At 42.3% G+C, this 19,791-nt stretch overlaps 1 protein-coding gene across 3 annotated transcripts in view; it reads right to left on the minus strand.

The window, feature by feature from the left end:
• The window catches only part of ACSF3 (acyl-CoA synthetase family member 3), a 142,951-nt gene that overhangs the window by 67,669 nt on the left and 55,491 nt on the right, over positions 1-19,791 (minus strand). For all 3 annotated transcript variants that reach the window (XR_008845155.1, XM_056526043.1, XM_056526044.1), the window contains exons 6-7: positions 7,550-7,662; positions 6,587-6,713 (exon numbers count right to left, since the gene is read on the minus strand). Coding sequence is in view for 2 of the 3 variants with exons in the window: in XM_056526043.1 (XP_056382018.1) it covers positions 6,587-6,713; positions 7,550-7,662 (240 nt within the window). In the remaining variant the exon portion in view is untranslated. The remainder of the gene's footprint in view (positions 1-6,586; positions 6,714-7,549; positions 7,663-19,791) is intronic.

The following is a 19,791-nucleotide window of genomic DNA, read 5'->3' on the forward strand; positions in this document are numbered from 1 at the left end:
GGGTCCACTGTTCTGGCACCACGGGGGGCTTTGTAAATGCACATGGCCCCCGACTTCCATTCCAAACAAATTATCTCTCTAAAAGCTCAATGGCGCTCCTTCTCTTCTGAGCATTGTAGTTTGCTCGCAGTGCACTTGACGTCCAAACATGGGGTATTTCCATACTCAGAAGAAATGGGGTACAAATTTTGGGGGTCATTTTCTCCTATTACCCCTTGTAAAAAAGTAAAATTTGGGGAAAAACCAGCATTTTAGTGAAAAAAATATTTTTTTTCATTTACACATCCGACTTTAACAAAAAGTTGTCAAACACCTTTGGGGTGTTAAGACTCACCGTACCCCTTGTTACGTTCCTTGAGGGGTGTAATTTCCATAATAGTGTGCGATGTGGGGGGGGTTTTGCTGTTTTGGCACCATAGGGGCTTCCTAAATGGGACATGCCCCCCAAAAACCATTTCTGAAAAACTCACTCTCCTAAATCCCATTGTTGCTTCTTCGCTTCTGAGCCCTCTAGTGCACACGCCGAACACTTGACATACACATATGAGGTATTTTCTTACTCGAGAGAAATTGGGTTACAAATTTTGAGAGAATATTTTTCCTTTTACCCCTTGTAAAAAATTAAAAACTGGGTCTACAAGAACATGCGAGTGTAAAAAAATAAAGATTTTGAATTTTCTCCTTCACTTTGCTGCTATTCCTGTGAAACACCTAAAGGGTTAACACACTTACTGAATGTCATTTTGAATACTTTGAGGGGTGCAGTTTTTATAATGGGGTCATTTATGGGGTATTTCTAACCAGAAGACCCTTCAAATCCACTTCAAACCTGAACTGGTCCCTGAAAAATTCCGATTTAGAAAATTTTGCGAAAAATTGGAAAATTGCTGTTGAACTTTAAGGCCCTCTGATGTTTTCCAAAAGTAAAAACATGTCAACTTTATGATGCAAACATAAAGTAGACATATTGTATATGTGAAACAATATATAATTTATTTGGAATATCCATATTCCTTATAAGCAGAGAGCTTTAAAGTTAGAAAAATGCAACATTTTCAAATTTTTCATGAAATTTTTGCATTTTTCACCAAGAAATTATGCAAGTATCGACGAAAATTTACCACTAACATAAAGTAGAATATCTCTGAATCAAATTTATAAGTAAAAGCATCCCAGAGTTATTAATGCTTAAAGTGACAGTGGTCAGATTTGCAAAAAATGCTCCCGTCCTTAGGGTCATAATGGGCTCCGTTCCCAAGGGGTTAAGGCCAAAATGACCTTGGTCCTTAAGGGTTTAAAGAAGAAGGCCCCAGGTGATCAGAAGGTCACTGTGCCTCTGGAGGGTTTTCTTCGTAAAACAGACCCTTGTCTCTAAAATGTAATTATCTCTAAAATGTAATTATCTACCAAAATACAAGTTACTTGCATGTTAGATGATGAGCGCCACTGTAGCCCACATTCTGCATTTCTCCAGTTGTGTGTAATTAAACAGAAAACATTCCCAAGTTAAAAAACCTCATGCATTAATATAAAAGCACTTTTATATTCAGTAAATATAAGAAAACAAGCAGTTGGCGGTCTTCCAAAATTGTAAGGAATATTGCTATCAATTATGACAATGATGCAGCATTTTTCAAGGTGATTAATTATTTAACCTATACCCAGGTGTAAGATACTGATGCATTGTGTAAGAACATATCTGTTTTTTGCTTCTTTTTATACATCACTGATTGGCTAAGGGCAATTATTATTTTTTTTTCAATTAGGGAATACACTAAGGGGGTTCTCGCCCTTTGTGTCTTTCCAGCGGGGAGCAGGATTGTGTTTGACTGTGTCTCTCTTGTATGTGCGTGTGTGATATCCCCCAGATTTCCCCCCTCCCCTCTCACACACATAAGGAGCCGCATCAATAGTCCTCCATCTGCTCGCATACATCACACTCTTCATCTCAGTTTATTAGCCGGAATAAATCATAAATATTTCATTGTACATCAGCGAGGCCGGCGGGAGGAGACGAGCCATCCATCTCACACCCGCTCCCAGAGACCTGCCACCCGCCAATAACCCTTTCACTCTATTTAACAAGATTGATACAGTGCTGGAATCTGCTCATAGAGGGACACAGGGAGCGAGAGCTCTGGGGACCCCGGCCGACCAGTATTGTACAGGAATCCAAAAGACACGCTGTATTAGAAGAGAAGTGATCAATGGTTGTTTAAAGTCAGTGAACAGGCAGTGCGCATTGGGAGGGAAATCACAATAACGTAGTCAATAGAATGAAATATAATGAACACACAATGATGTAGTAAAGCCCTACTTTAAACTTGAAAGTACACAACTTAAAAAAATTCCCTTTGTTGTTTTGGCATCTGAAATCTGTTAAATGCAGAGTGTAAATAATAAAATCTTACATTATAGGTGTACTACGGTTTCATCAAATAAAGTGCTCAGCTTATCACATAGTTGCTCAGCTCACTACAAGACACAGATCTGATCCTTTACTGTAAGGAGCCAGCACCTGGGTGAGTTTCACATGACAAGGGCAGATTTGTATCTACACATTGAAAGTTTCTAATGAATGACAGTCAACAAAAATCTTATAAAAGTTGGAGAAGGTTGGAAGATTGATACATAAGGTATATGGGATTACTGTAGAACTTTGCATTATACAATAGTTCATAAGGTTGAAATGATGAACTTTGTGTGCCTTTTAAACAGGCCAGAAAATCGCTACCCAATAGTTACATAGTTCACAAAGTTGAATGATGAACTTTGTGTGCCTTTTAAATAGGTCGGCAAATATTAGTTCATATAATGTCCAACCATTATCTTTTCTCCCTTATCCACAGGATAGCACAGGAACCCCTGCCCCTTACCATTTTGAGAATGGAGTCCTGAGTGACAGCAAATGTCTCCATTCCAACAGGAGACTTGTGACTCCATTCTTCCAGTTGTTAGACCCCCTATCCCCTATCTTGGGATAGGGAAAAAATGTTAAATGGTGGGAAAACCCCAATAATACCCTAATGAGCCAGGTCTTCTTTTCACATAAAAGAGTGCACATGGAAAAATGGATAAATTAAGACTACAAAAATTCTGTATTAAGGGATGTCTGGGTCAAATACACTTGTCAAATACAGAAATACTGTGTTAGTGTGTATTCACACCACGTTTTGTACATACGGGTGCCGGATCCGGCGGGGGGCGGGGCAAGCCGGGCCCTCCCGTACCTCGGCCGGATCAGCCCGTGACTCCATTTACTTTAATAATCAGACCGGAGTCAAACGGTGACTCCGGTCAGCTCAGTTTTGACCCGTATGCGGTTTTGGACCGGACCTAAAACCGTAGTATACCGCATTTTGGATCATCAACTATTATTCTAGAGGTCCCCGATGAGGACTGCATAATCCTTTTGGGGAACCTAACACTTTTTGCTGGGTTTCCCCACAGATTGCATATGATTGCTGGAGTCCCACTCTAATTAGCCTAGTGTCAATGGGTCATTTAAAAAAATACAACCTATTTAGTCATTGCATAAAAAAGTTCTCCAACTTTCTAAAAATCGTTTTCGAGCTCTCTTTCGGTCAATAAATGGAAACATGAGACAGTTACAAGAGAGAGTTCACCATAAACTCTAGCAATCTATCAGTCTTCGCATTTAATGTACTCTTGGCCTCAAGTACCAACTAATGGTGACATAGATATATATATATATACACACACACATACACACACACAGCGGAGCATAAAAGTATTTAGTCAGCCACCAATTGTGCAAGTTCTCCCACTTAAAAAGATGAGAGAGGCCTGTAATTTTCATCATAGGTATACCTCAACTTTGAGAGACATAAGGAGAAAATAAAAATCCATAAAATCACATTGTCTGATTTTTAACCCCTTGGGGACAGAGGATTTTTCAGTTTTTTGCACTTTCCTTTGTTTTCCTCCTTACCTTTTAAAAATCATAACCCTTTCAGTTTTGCACCTAAAAATCCATATGATGGCTTATTTTTTGCGCCACCAATTCTACTTTGTAATGACCGCATTTTACCCAAAAATCTACAGCTAAACGTAAAAAAGAATCATTGTGTCAAAAAATGTAAGTAAAAACGCCATTGTGTAACTTTTGGGGGCTTCCGTTTCTACACAGTACATTTTTCGGTAAAAATGACACGTTATCATTATTCTGTAGGTCCATACGATTAAAATGATACCCTACTTATATAGGTTTGATTTTGGAAAATGGAAAAAATCATAACTACATGCAGGAAAATTTATACGTTTATAATTGTCATCTTCTGACCCCTATAACATTTTATTTTTCTGCGTTCAAGGCAGTATAAGGGCTAATTTTTTGCGTCGCGATCTGAAGTTTTTAGCGGTACCATTTTTGTATTGATTGGACTTTTTGATTGCTTTTTATAAATTTTTACATGATATAAAAAGTTACCAAAAAGACACTATTTCGGCGCATACGCCATTGACCGTGCGGTTTAATTTCCGCACGCGGCGATATCACATATGTTTATTTTAATTTACACAGTTTTTTTTTTTATGGGAAAACTTCTATTAGGGAAGGGGTTAAATTATCTTTATTCACTTTTTTTTGCAATGTTATAGCTCCCATAGGGGGCTATAACACTGCACACACTGATTATTTACATTGATTAATGATTTCTCATAGGAAACCATTGATCAATGATTCTGCCGCTTGACTGCTCATGCCTGGATCTCAGGCACTGAGCAGTCATTTGGTGATCGGACAACAGGCGGCAAGGTAAGGGACCCTAATGCTGTCCTAGAGCTGTTCAGGATGCCGCGATTTCGCCGTGGCTATCCCGAGCAGCCCCCTGAGCTAACCGGCAACGTTTTACTTTCAATTTAGACGCGGCGATCAACTTTGAATGCCGCCTCTAAAGGGTTAATGGTGCGCGACACCGCAATCGGTGCCGCGCGCTATTAGCCACGGGTCCCGGCCACTGCTAGGTGCTGGGCCCGACCTGCTATGACAGGGAGTGGATGGAGGGCGTACAGGTACGCCCTCTGTCCCCAACAGGTTAAAGAATTTATTTGCAAATTATGGTGGAAAATAAGTATTTAGTCACCTACAAACAAGCAAGATTTCTGGCTTTCACAGACCTGTAACTTCTTTAAGAGTCTCCTCTGTCCTCCACTTGTTACCTGTATTAAGTTTGAACTTGTGATCAGTATAAAAGACCCCTGTCCACAATCTTAAACAGTCACACTCCAAACTCCACTACGGCCAAGACCAAAGAGCTGTCGAAGGACACCAGAAACAAAATTGTAGACCTGCACCAGGCTGGGAAGACTGAATCTGCAATAGGCAAGCAGCTTGGTGTGAAGAAATCAACTGTGGGAGCAATTATTAGAAAATGGAAAACATACAAGACCACTGAATCTCCCTCGATCAGGGGCTCCACCCAAGACCTCACCCTGTGGTGTCAAAATGATTAAAAGAACGGTGAGCAAAAATCCCAGAACCACATAGGGGGGACCTAGTGAATGACCTGCAGACAGCTGGGACCAAAGCAACAACGGCTTCCATCAGTAACACACTATGCCGCGAGGGACTCAAATCACACAGTGCCAGACGTGTCCCCCTGCTTAAGCCAGTACATGTCCGGGGAAGTCTGAAGTTTGCTAGAGAGCATTTGGAGAATGTCATATGGTCAGATTAAACCAAAGTAGAACTTTTTGGTAAAAACTCAACACGCTGTGTTTGGATGAGAAAGAATGCTGAGTTGCATCCAAAGAACAGCATACCTACTGTGAAGCATGGGGGTGGAAACATCATGCTTTGGGGCTGTTTTTCAGGACGACTGAACCGTGTAAAGGAAAGAATGAATGGGGCCTTGTATTGGGAGATTTTAAATGAAAACCCCCTTCCATCAGTAAGGGCATTGAAGATGAAACGTGGCTGGGTGCTTCAGCATGACAATGATCCCAAACACAGCGCCCAGGCAACGAAGGAGTGCCTTCGTAAGAAGCATTTCAAGGTCCAGGAGTGGCCTAACCAGTCTCCAGATCTCAACCCCATAGAAAACCTTTGGAGGTAGTTGAAAGTCCGTGTTGCCCAGCAACAGCCCCAAAACATCACTGTTCTAGAGGAGATCTGCATGGAGGAATGGGCCAAAATACCAGCAACAGTGTGTGAAAATCTTATGAAGACTTACAGAAAACGTTTGACCTCTGTCATTGCCAACAAAAGGTATATAACAAAGTATTGAGATGAACTTTTGTTATTGACCAAATACTTATTTTCCACCATCATTTGCAAATAAATTCTTTAAAAATCAGACAATATGATTTTATGGATTTTTTTTTCTCATCGTGTCTCTCATAGTTGAGGTATATCTATGATGAAAATTACAGGCCCCTTTCATCTTTTTAAGTGGGAGAACTTGCACAGTTGGTGGCTGACTAAAGATTTTTTGGCCCCAATGTACATAATATATATATGCATGCATATACACTTTTTTAAATTTATTTATTTATTTAATTTGTAGCATTTATATTGTATTTTGTTTTCTCTGATGATCTGTCTACCTCCGAGCATTTCTCCTACCTGTTCTGAACCAGCCATCTGGAGTGAAAGCTTCTTTTGTCTCCTGTGGTTTGTTCCAGTATTCCTTGAACACAGCCGGGCCTTTTACCTGCAGTTCTCCTTCTCTGTCCTCAAAACCTTCGGAGACCTTGAAAGCAACACCTGAAATTAACCAATGCCAGATAAGACAAGGACACACTCCACCCCTCAAAATACTCCTTTTGTACAGCTGGTGTTGACCTTGCATGATTTCTACAGTTTTGGTAACGCTCCTGCATCTTTAGGAAAACATCTGCTGTGAACGGCATCTGCCAGTTGGGAGTCTTGGCACAGGCTGGCGCCAGTTGGCAGAAATAGAAGGGTGAGGATGGAAGGAGGGGGTTTGAAGAGAAAAAGCGAGAAGACGATAACACTAAACTTGCATCTTTTATGTCTGTTGCTTGTGTTGGCGTGATAAACCCATTCAATGCCAGTGAAAAAAATAAAAATAAACAGCAGCTTTTATATGTTTCTTAATGTCTACATTTACGTGTCTCAATTTTTTTTGTACATATTTGTTTTTTTAACCTGTGAGCAACACGCTTCTGTGAAGAACTATTTCAGAATTGATTCTGATCTCGTAATTTCTGCAGGGGGAAAAAAAATCAACAAATTGCAATGGTGTCATTTCATTTAAAGCCATCTGTTGAAAGAATAAATAAAATCAAGAAGCGATATTATTCCCTGCTGATTTTTACACGCCTTTACGGAGTTACAGGAAATGTGGAATGAAAGAAAAATAATTAACAAAAATAAATAAATTACCGAATATTCATCTCTCCTGAGAAACTGTTTGGTATTAACCTCAGCTGAACTCTTTCAATGCTTCATAATCTGCTTTTTCATCACAGATTCACAGTGATCATGGGGTTACAGAAGGGAAGACTAGATAGACCATAGATGACGCAGTGATATTTACTGGCACTGCCCAGATTACACCATTACCTCTGTGCCAGTAGCATTTCCTTGAGCAAGGACAGTATAGGAGCTTCCTTCCTTCTGTGGAATCTCAGTGGCTATACGGACATGCACTCCTGGTAATGGGTTGCCCACTGACCCTAGCAAAGATATAAACAGCATCATGTTAATATATATTAAATTAGATGTATTAAATGAAATGTAGTTTCTAAGGCAAACACAATGGGGCCTAGAAACTAAATGGGCACAGTCAGGTGCAGAAATGTTATTCTAGTCTTTTGGGAAAAAATTTGGTGGTGACTTTTTGTTGTCTAGCACTATTATACGGGGTCTACTAAATGATCCTTTTTTTTTTTACTTATTTGTATTTCATATTTTCACCTTTTCATTCAAGCTCAAGAAAAATGTATGCTGGTATTTACAACCAGTGAGTATATAACATACTCATTCTAATGTACTCAGGACCTACAGCACTGATATGTCCATATGCTTTAAAGGGGTACTCGGCTGGAAAATGTTGTGTTTTTTTTATTTATTTTTTTATCAACTGGTGCCAGAACAGATTTGTAAATTACTTCTATTTAAAAATCCTAATCCTTCCAGTACTTATCAGATGCTGTATACTACAGAGGAAATTATTTTATTTTTGAATTTCCTTTCTGTCTGACCACAAGTGCTCTCTGCTGACACCTTTGTCCATTTTAGGAACTGTCCAGAGTAGGAGAAAATCCCAATAGCACACCTATCCTGCTCTGGACAGTTCTTGAGGCAGACAGGGGTATCAGCAGAGAGCACTGTGGTCAGACCGAAAGGAGATTCAAAAAGAAAAGAACTTCCTTTGTAGTATACACGACAAGTACTGGAAGGATTAAGATTTTTTAATAGAAGTGATTTACAAATCTGTTTTTCTTTTAAATCAACTGGCTCCAGAAAGTTAATGTTTTCCAGTGTAGTACCTCTTTAAGTATCTATCATCTATTTGTATATCCAGTTTAAGGTTCTGATTCTGTTCCTAACACAGCTACAAAATTAATAATGGTACATGAGGACAGACTCTATTATAGTTTCCTGTATTTGCGATAGAACAGCCCGCAGAGTGCACTGGTTTTACTTTTAGAACATCTGAAAGCAAATGTGAGGGTGTATATAATGGAGAGTCAATATGTATGGGGATACTACTGCTCAGGTTGTGCTTTGTTTAAGTAATTAATGGACTTTACTGGCATATAGAATATACAATGAAATTCCATTAACATTGGACAGTATGACTTTTTTGATAATCCATAACTTGTGTTTAGAACAGTGCAGCAATATACCCTTTGACGTATTACTAACATATTAAGCATTAGTATCTTACTTTAAGGCTCCTTTCTCAGGGCTAACTACCCTTGCAAGGAATATTAATTTGAAGATCGAGAATATTGGATAATGTGGCGCCAAATCACCTAAATGCAAAATTAAAGGGGTTGTTTTTCCATCAACACTTATCTCCTACCCATAGGACCTTCTGGAATGGAGTGGCAGCTATGCATGTGCAATGCTGCTCCATTCACAATCTAATAGACAACCTAAAACAGCCAAATACAGAACTCAGCTACAGCGTGCATGTGTGACCAAAGCTTCATTCTGACAGGAGACTCAAGAGCCCCATTCTCAAGTTTGTGGGAGATACGTGTGGTTGGACCCCCTGGAAACATAAAGCTTTCCTCTGGATAGGAAACAAGTTTTATAGGTTGGAAAAGAACTTTACATGGACACTGAGGTATCTAGAGGTACGAGTTCACGCACCTGTTTAGAATGTAATAGCATCCGACAGAATATTGCCACATAATTGCGCTTTTGAAAGTGTGCTATACTGAAGAGGACTACAAATGCTATATATACAAAGGAAAATGTACATTAAGCATTTAGCTATCCACATTTCTATACATCACATATTACGACAGAAATCGAGAAAAAGGAAAAAAGAAAGTTTAAACATGGTAAACATACATATAGAATACATATGGACAACAAAAAATAAAGCACTGCCTGAACTAAAATTTAGAAGCATGCAGTTCATATACTCAGAAAGCACAGCAGCCGCACGCCCTTGATGCGCAAGTTCCCCCACTCCCTTATACGGAGGCTGTTTGTGAGAGCTGTGTAATTGAGGATGCTGCATGTGCTAGGCTCAGGGGGGTCCACATGCTGCTGTGTACGGAGGGGCCCTGGGAGGATTGAGACAGGCCGGTGATAAGACACACTGCGATCCGCCTGTCACAATGCGCCAGGTCCCCGCTGGAGCAGCCATTAGCCAACTGTGATCTAAACCTCCAATTAAAGCGCTGATTAGACCCGGCGAGGCGTGAGCTACCCATGAATAATTCATAGCCCTGTGCGTGAAGAAAGAGAGAGAAGAGAAACTCCGGCAAATGCAGCAGAATTAACCCTTTCTGCAGCTCACCTAAAACACAAAGCTACTAAGGAGGCTTTTGTATTCTCACATAACAGTGGGAGAGATTTATCAAAACATGTGTAGAGAAAGAGTGGTGCAGTTGCCCATTGCAATCCATCAGCTTGCTGCTTTTCATTTTTCAGAGGTCTTTTTTAAAAATAAAAGAAGCAATCTGATGGATGGCTTACTTTGGGAAACTGCACCACTCTTCCTCTACACATGTTTTGAAAAATTTCCCCCAGTATCTCCAACATATTAGGAAGTGGTATACAGACAAGTGCCTCCAACTTCCATGTGACAGGCTAAAGCTGGCTATAGACTAAAACGTAAAGGGAAAACAATTTTTTTTAATCAACTGGTGCCAAAAAGTTAAACAAATTTGTAAATTACTTCTAGTTAAACATTTTAATCCTTCCAGCATTTAGTAGCTGCTGTATGCAGCAGAGGAAGTTGTATAGTTATTTTCTGTTTGACCACAGTGCTCTCCGCTGACACCTCTGTCCATGTCAGGAACTGTCCAGAGCAGAGGCAAATCCCCATAGCAAACCTCTCCTGCTCTGGACAGTTCCTGACATGGAGAGAGGTGTCAGTAGAGAGCAATGTGATCAGACAGAAAGCAACTATACCACTTTCTCTGTAGTATACAGCAGCTGATAATATACTACATACTGGAAGGATTAAAGGGGTACTCCGGAGGAAAACAATTTTTTTTAAATCAACTTGTGGCAGAAATTTAAACAAATTTGTAAATTACTTCTATTTAAAAATCTTAATCCTTCCAGTACTTAGCTGCTGTATACTACAGAGGAAGTGCTTTTCTTTTTGAATTTATTTTCTGTCTGACCACAGTGCTCTTTGCTGACACCTCTGTCCATGCCAAGTACTGTCCAGAGGAGAGGTTTGCTATGGGGATTTGCTCCTGCTCTGGATTGTTCCCGACATGGACAGAGTTGCCAGCAGAGAACACTGTGGGCAGACAGAAAAATTCAAAAAGAAAAGAACTTCCTGTGGAGCATACAGCAGCTGATAAGTACTGGAAGGATGAAGTTTTTTTTAAATAGAAGTAATTTACAAATCTGTTTACATTTCTGGCACAAGTTGATTTAAAAAAAAAATTGTTAGAAGTCATTTACAAATCTATAGAAATAAATATATGGATTTGGAGCTCAAGGTGATGGATATTATATATATTTCAATAAAATAATATTGCAGGGATGTGGAATTTCTATCGCCCAACGCCCGGGACATGCAGTTTCGGGCGCCGGAGAGGGGAATTTTTCAGCACTCTGTATGGAGGGGGCTCCCGACTCCTGCCCGCTCCATCCTCTGCCACCCCTGGCTGTTCTCAGTAGCCGGGGGCCGCCGCTAATAGCAAGCATGCGGTGATCGCCGCGGCCGGCTATTAACCCTTTAGATCGCTGCAGCCAAAGCTGACAGCAGCGTCTAAAGGGACATGTGAATGCTCCCTGGTGGGCTAGTGGGGTGGATCCCCCCCCCCCCTCACAGTGCGATCCCGAGGGGGTGATCCACTATAGAGGTAGCCGGAGGGCTTACCTCTGTTCCCTGCTGTCCCATGGCTCTGTCATTGATAGAGCCTGGCTGGACTAGGCTCTATCAATGGATCGCAGGGCACACAGATCAATGGAGGTGAATAGAACTCTATTCATCTGTATGAGGAATCTAATGATTCCTCCTAAAAGTCTAATAAAGTGTAAAAAAAAAGTTTTTATAAACGTTTAAAAAGGCACACATTAACCCCTTCCATGTAAAAGTCCAAATCACCCCCTTTTTCTATATAAAAATATGTAAACATAATAAAAATAATAATAAACATATTTAGTATCCCTGCGTGCGTAATTGTACGAACTATTAAAATATAACATTATGTATCCTATACGGTAAATGACGTAAATGTAAAAAAATAAAAAAAATACCAAAGCACAGAATTGCAATTTTTATCATATCCCAGAAAAAAAAGTTAAAAAGCAATTAAATAGTCAGATCAATACCAAAATGGTACCGATACATAAAACAGATTATGGCACAAAAATGAGCCTTCTAACAGCCTGGTCTGCAAATTTTTTTTTTTTTTTTTTTAAAGCTACAGGGGGTCAAAAATGGCAATTAAAAAAAATTTGAAAAAGTTCTGATTTTTTTTTTAAATTAGTAAAACATGATAGAAACTATACAAATCTGGTACTGCTGTAATCAGGCCGGCCTAAAGTATCAAAACAACATGTTAGCTCAACCAAAAGGTGTAGAAAAGAAAACCACCAAATTTGCTAAATTATCTTTTACTATTTCAATTTCATTTCACAGATTATATATTAATATATATATATATATATATATATATATATATATATATATATATATATACCGTATATATATATACCGTATATATATATATATATATATATATATATTATTTTTTTTTTGGTTCAGAGAATATTTTATTGAAAACTTAAAAGGTATCATTATAGTAGTTAGTTATGGCTATTATAGGGCGAAGAGGAAAAAACAAGAGTGTAAAAGCAAAAATTGGTCCGGACAAGTGGATCATCATGAGGGACAAGTAGATTTTGCTCCGTTTTAGTCCCGTGGACAAGTAGTTTTTTTAATAAAATTTCCACACCCCTGTATTGGTATGTACCATACAAGTAAATAAGGAGAGGGATACAGTATAAAATAAAATAGATTTGCTTCTCAAATTAAAGCCAAATATTTATTATAGTAAAATTATATCTGCCGGTTATTACAGACATCAAGGATCGCTCCGATGTCCGTGATTTAACTGTTTAACATGCCCACCCTACATAAGACCCCATGCCCCCCTGCACAACACCCCATGACCCCCTTCACAAGACCCCATGCCCCTTTTGTACAACACTCCATGCCCCCTTTGCACATGACCCCATGCGCCCCTTCACACAAGACTCCATGCTCCTCCTTCACAAGACCCCATGCCCCTTTTGCCCCCATGCCCCCCCCCCTGCACAAGACCCCATTCCCTGTTTGAAAAAAAAAAAATCAAACAACAATATTAGCATTAATATTTACTTTTCTTACCTTGTGAATCTGGTGCCCTGCGTCTATAGACGCACTGGGGCCGTCCGCAGCATGTGTCAGAACTCCTTCAAGGCGCAGCCTGATGAAGTCACATCAGGACATGACGTTGACCTCTGCGCACCTCCATCATCTCCTGGACTGCCTCAAACTGCTCCTGGACCGCCTCCGCCAGCCTCCATCCTCTCCTGGACAGCTTGTCAGCTACTGGACCGCCTCCAACTTCTCCTGGACCACCTCCGCCATCCTTCAACCGCTCCTGGACCGCTGTGAGATGAGGGCAGGAGCGGTCACACGTTTCATGGGTCGCAATATTCCACCTCACACCTGCACCTGTGAAGTCGCAAAATTCCACCTCACACCGCCTCTGACTTTATTTTATCTCCGCCCGCCTCCAGGTACCCAGAACAATGAATATCTTTGCCGGGCCGCAGAGATATTCATTGTGGGCCGTATGTTTGACGCCCATACTCTACAACAATGGACTCCATTATAATCAATGGGATCCGGTGGTGCCCGTTGTGATCCATCCCAATAATGGTCGTTAAAGGCCAAAAAAACAAGGAGCCTAATGGACCCATTACAGGCAGGTCACAATGGTAGAATGAAAGCAGCCTAAAATAAATCATAATGAAGAGTCAACAGTAGAGAAGAAAAGTCTAAATAATGTTTCTATAACTAGTTTAGCCATAGTCAATTGCTAGTCAGAAGCTTTCTGCATTGCTGATCAGGATGCCAAAGAAAGGTTTATAGTAACTCACATTTCAAAGGTTTCTAAGAGTATCAGTGTCTTTTCCATCCATGTGCAGGTGGAAGGTGCATTTACAGATAAGGGATGAGGGCCAACACTTCCCTCCAATAAGTGCCCAAGAGGGGGCAGTTCCAGATCATATGCACTAGATGTGCCTCCAACCTACCACACTGTGGACACGCAGAATCAGACCGCACCCCAATCTTGTGCAGGAACACCAGAGTTTTATACACTCTATACAGGAGAAAGAGCTGGGACACACTATTAGATTCTGACAAAAGATAAATATGGAGTGAGCGCCAGAACAGTGGACCACTCCTCATCAGTCATAACACCAGCATCCCTTTCCTATTTACCACGAACAGTCAAGGGGAATTTTTCATGATGGAACCTCAACAATTCTCCATACAGCCACGAGATGATTCCAGCTGACTCCCTTTTTGAAACCACAGAATCCAAAACCCTATTAGAATGAATTACCAACGAGAAAGACATACACTGCGTTTCGTAAACATGGTGGAGCTGTAGATACCTATAAAAGGAAGAGTGTGCCAGGGCAAACTCCTCCTGTAACAGCTAGTTGCTACAAACAGTCCCTTCCTCTCCCAAAAGCTAGCATCCATAAAAGAGTAGAAATCAGGCAAGACAGGGTTACGCCACAGCAGTGTAAATTTTGTGCAACCAGTTAGTCCAAGCAGTTTCCGTGATTGACCCCAAAGCTTGCATAAGAGATGAGTAGTGAGAGAGGAGTCAGGAGGTCTAGTAAGGGCACCTATCTCAAGCATGTGGAGAGGGATTCATCCCCCATGTCTGGCCATGAACAATCGTCCTGTAGGGCCTAACGTGCTAGCATGCACCCAACCCCGTACTTGGTGCAGTTGGGAGGCCAAAAAATATAACCAGGGATTGGGTAGGGCCAAGCCCCCTGAAGATTTTCCCCTTTGGATAGTTTCCAGTATAATTCTGGCAGAAAGACCGCCCCCCCCCCCCTCCCCAACAATACCAGCTGTCTGAAAAGACACTGAATGCACTGAAAATGGGCCCTCACAAACAACACCGGGGAATTTTGCAAAACATACAGTAATTGCGGCATCAATACCATTTTGGCCAGGTTTGTCCTGCCAACCACTGAAATGGGAAGTTTACACCAAACTTTCACCTTTTGGGAACTCCTATCCAGGATAGGGGTCAGGTTACGAGGAACAAAGTCATGTAGGGAAGGAGTAATATAAATGCCCAGATATTTAACACTAGTTACTACCTGAAGCTTAGAGGCAGCAATCTAAGGAATATCAGGCAGAGGGTCAAGAGGCATCAGTACAGATTTGTCCCAATTGATTAACAGACCAGAATATGAACCGAAGTCAGAGATAAGAGACATGACAGGAGCTAAGGAGAGGGCTGTATCGCCCAAGAATAGAAACATATCATCCGCACCACTCGCTCCTCAATAGACCCATACCAAAACCCCAACATACTAACAGAAGATCTAAAGAGGCAAGCCAAAGGCTCTATAGCTAATGCAAAGAGCGGAGGAGACAGGGGACACCCCTGCCGTGTGACCCTCTGCAACCTAAAGGGCTCCGACAGTAGACCATTCACTCTAAATCTGGCAACATGGTCCCGGTACAACAAGTGAACATAAGAAAGAAACCGAGGTCCAAAACCCATAGATCTCACCACCCGCCACAAATAGTTCCATTCAACGCTATCAAACGCCTTGGAAGCGTCCATCGAAACCAGCGACCTAGCACCAGCCCCCTCCTGTGACATCTGCAAGTTAAGATAACCCTATATAGATATTATTTAAAGGTAGATTTACCTGGGATAAAGCCAGTCTGGTCCCCGTGAACAATCGATAAGACAACCTTAGCTAGTCTGTTAGCGAGTACCCGAGCCAGCAGCTTCACATCAGCACATAAGAGAGAGATAGGCCTTTAGGAGCCCGCACACAACAGGACCTTTCCAAGTTCTGGAAGGAGCACTACTATAGCTTCCATCATGTATCAGGGCAAAGCATCCTCCTCCACCGCTGCCTCAAATACCCACTGCAGTCCAGGTCACCCCTCTGCTCCGGAAAAAGAGAAGGCAGACACACCCGTCCCACATAGTCCTCCAAGTCTACCTCAGAACATGCAGTCTTGAACGAGTATGCATCATTATAAAAATCCAACATCACATGTAGATTGTCCCTATCCTCTGTACCTTCCCTCCCCTGAACATCTCTCAGACACCCGATGTACATAACCCACTGCTGAGCACAAGCAATAGAGGCTTACAGTTTGCCCATACCCTCACCACATTCAAAATAATATGAATAAGTCAAGAAACAAGAAATCAAAAGCACCTGACAAAAGAAGCCGTCCGGAAGAAGTGCACCTGCATGTCGGTTTCCATGTGCTGTGGCTTGAAGATGCGGTGAGTTGCTGGATCTTTCTTCTTTACAATACATTCAAAATAATGCTGCTTAATGAAAAACTGTTTGTTCTCTGCAGTCTCCTCCAAGTATACATTATAAGCATCTTGGGCCTGCAACCAGTTCCCCTTAGACTCAGATCAAGGAGCCGAAATATAAGCACCTTCGGCTCCAAATACCGCAGTGCCCAACCTGTCCGCTTCTCTCTAGTAAAGTATTTATGGGTGCTAATGCCACGGAGGAAAGCCTTAAGGGAGTCCCAGAATATGGAGACCGAAGCCGACCCAGAATTGAGTTCAATAAAATTCCTAAGTTCTACACCTACAATCTCTGCCCTAGTGAGCCCCAATGTACTTGCACTTTTAATGAGTGATCAGATAAACTTTGTGCCAAGTAGGTAACCTCCCGCACCAGACCCACCATAGCCACATTACCAATAGCTAGATCAATTCTGGAAAGGGTCCCATGAGTGGTAGAGTAGCAACAATACTGTTTAGTAGGGATCGACCGATTATCGGATTGGCCGATATTCACGATTTTGTTATTGGTATCAGCATCTAACCTTGCCGATAATGCGTCTTGCCCGCGACCAGCGTGCCCAGGCCCGGAGAACGGTGCTGCTGGCTGCTTTTTTGCATCTCCCACACAGCCACGGCAGCCCTGTAAGAGAACCGCAGTGGCTGCCTGGGAGAGGCGCTTTGAACTCCGGCGTGGCACTGCTGCGCTTAGACGTGAGGTCACGTCACCGTGGGGGTGATGTGACCTCACATCTAAGCGCAGCAGCACCATGTCGGAGTTCACTGTGCCACCGATCAGTGTGCCCACCGCCCTGCTCTCTCGTACTGGGCCCTGCTTGTCCTCAGGTACCGAACCCTGCTTGTCCTCAGCGTACATAGCCCTGCTTGTCCAAAGGTACAGAACCCTGCTTGTCCTCAGTGTACAGAGTCCTGTCTGTCCTCAGTGTACAGAGCCCTGCTTGTCCTCAGGTACAGAGCCCTGCTTGTCCTCAGCATAAAGAGCCCTGCTTGTCCTCAGCGTACAGAACCCTGCTTGTCCTCAGTGTACAGAACCCTGCTTGTCCTCAGTGTACAGAACCCTGCTTGTCCTCAGTGTACAGAACCCTGCTTGTCCTCAGTGTACAGAGCCCTGCTTGTCCTCGGTGTACAGAGCCCTGCTTGTCCTCGGTGTACAGAGCCCTGCTTGTCCTCGGTGTACAGAGCCCTGCTTGTCCTCGGTGTACAGAGCCCTGCTTGTCCTCGGTGTACAGAGCCCTGCTTGTCCTCGGTGTACAGAGCCCTGCTTGTTCTCGGTGTACACAGCCCCGCTTGTCCACAGTGTACATGGCCCTGCTTTAAAATGCCCCAAAATTTAAATGCACGGAATATTGGTATCAGTTATCGGCTATCGGCCTGAAAGTTCACAGGTTATCAGTATCGGCTCTAAAAAAATCAATACCGGTCGATCCCTACTGTTTAGTAACCAGATTGCGATGGTGCCACAGATCCAGTAAGTCAACCTCACCCAACATTCCAGCAAGACCAGTAGACCTAGAGGGGGGAGGGGCCCGGTGTTCCCTAAATTTATCTAAGGACGCATTTAAAACTTGATTAAAATCCCCACAAATAAGGAGAGGAGCCAAAGGGAACCCAGACACTATAGATAAAATGTGATGTAATACAGCACCACTATACGGGGGGGGGGAATACACACACAATGATGAGTAGTTGGTGAGACTTCACAAACCAGACAAATAAAGCACCCAACTGGGTCAATGACAGATGGGACCGCCTTAAAGGAAGTTGATTTATGAGCCAGAATACTAACTCCCCTAGCATGAGAAGAGTACTTACAATAATAGGAGTAACCAACCCAAGCTCTATGGAGGACCGCAGTATTTCCTGCCATCAAATAAGTCTCATTAAGACATAGTATAGCAGGTTGGAATTGGCTCACCGAATTGAATATGGCATAACGTTTAGTAACATCTCCAAGTCGCTGGACATTCCAAACTATAACATTAAACACCGCCATCATACAAGGAAGGACAGGCATGAACACAAGGGCTATAGGACCCCAGAGGAGACCAGCAAACACACTCACAGTTAAGGAAGACAAGCAACGTACAGGAAGGGAGGGAGAGACAGAAATCAAACCAGACAAACATCCCAAAACAAAAAACTCAGCCACACATACAACACGCGGCATGCGGTACCAGGGGGCTCCAATATGCTCACACCAGTCAGCAACACTCTCCAGAACACATAGGGACAACCACCCCACAACACAGAATAGAGAAACATAAGCGCAGACCAGAGTGAGAACATACAGCAAGAATGCAGTCAACCAACCACACATATCCAAGTAAACAGTAGAAACGCTCCAGATTTAAAACAATGAAATACACATCCATTAATAAATAAAGTTAGAAGAAATCCCCCCCCCCACAATATACCTACCAGCAAACCATCGCCCCCACACAGAAAAAAATGATGTTATCGGTACCCAAAGCAAATACTGTGTCCCATCAGAATACGCAATATAGAACTATGCAGAAGAAAATTAGCATGCCAACATTAGAAAAAGTAACAACAGTCCACCGGGTAGAAAAAAATGGAGACTAAAAAAGCAGTTCAGTCCAGGGCAGGACCCGGAGACCCCCTACGTTCCCTCTGGCGTAGCTGAGACTAGTGGGCATTCAACCAGCAGATGGCCGCATCCACCCCCTCGGAAAAATTTGTAGTACCCATAGCCACCACACAAAGTCTAGCCGGGTAAAGCATAGAGTACTGGACTTCTAGGGAGTGCAGACGTTTCTTGACGTCAATGAGGGAGGCACGCTTCTTCTGCACCTCCGCTGAGAAGTCAGGGAAAAAGGAAATGACATGACCATCCACTGTAATAGGCTGTTTTTCCCTGGCGAGCCATGGAATCAAGTCTCGATCCCGATAGTGTAGGAGCTTCACAAGTATAGACTGGGGCAGGCCCCCTAGCGGGAAGGGTCTTTTAGAGACTCGATGGGCATGCTCCACAGCAAAGAGCGGGGTCAAGTTGTCTGTCCCAAAAGCATCCTTTAGCCAAGATTCCATGTATTCCATGGGATTCCGCCCCTCACACTTCTTTGGGAGGCCCACAACCTGTACATTATTTCTGCGTAACTTGTTTTCTAGGTCACCAGCTTTTGCTTTTAAGAAGGCAATGTCCTGACCATGGCTATTAGAGTCATGCACCAGAGGAACAACCGCATCCTCCACATCACTTATCCTGCCCTCAGCCGCAGAGGTGCGATCCGTCACTTTCTGCAGGTCATAACGAATGAGTGAAATGTCAGACTGTACAGGTCCCACCTGAGTAGTCAGTTGAACAAGAGTCATGTTACACCTGTGTATTATTTGAACAACCTTTGCATAAATTAATAGTACAAGTTAACATAAGAAACTTTGTAATACTGTATATCTTATTAGACAAAAATGCATCTTTTCCTGTTATCGAACTGCGACTGCAGGGAAAATAAAGTATACTTACCCAGCCCGCTTCCATTTTTCCACTACAGTCCATTTGCTAATATTAAGACTGCTGCTGAATAAAGTAAGGGTAAGATC

This window comes from Hyla sarda, chromosome 6, assembly GCF_029499605.1.
Source record: "Hyla sarda isolate aHylSar1 chromosome 6, aHylSar1.hap1, whole genome shotgun sequence".
NCBI classification, from domain to species: domain Eukaryota; kingdom Metazoa; phylum Chordata; class Amphibia; order Anura; family Hylidae; genus Hyla; species Hyla sarda.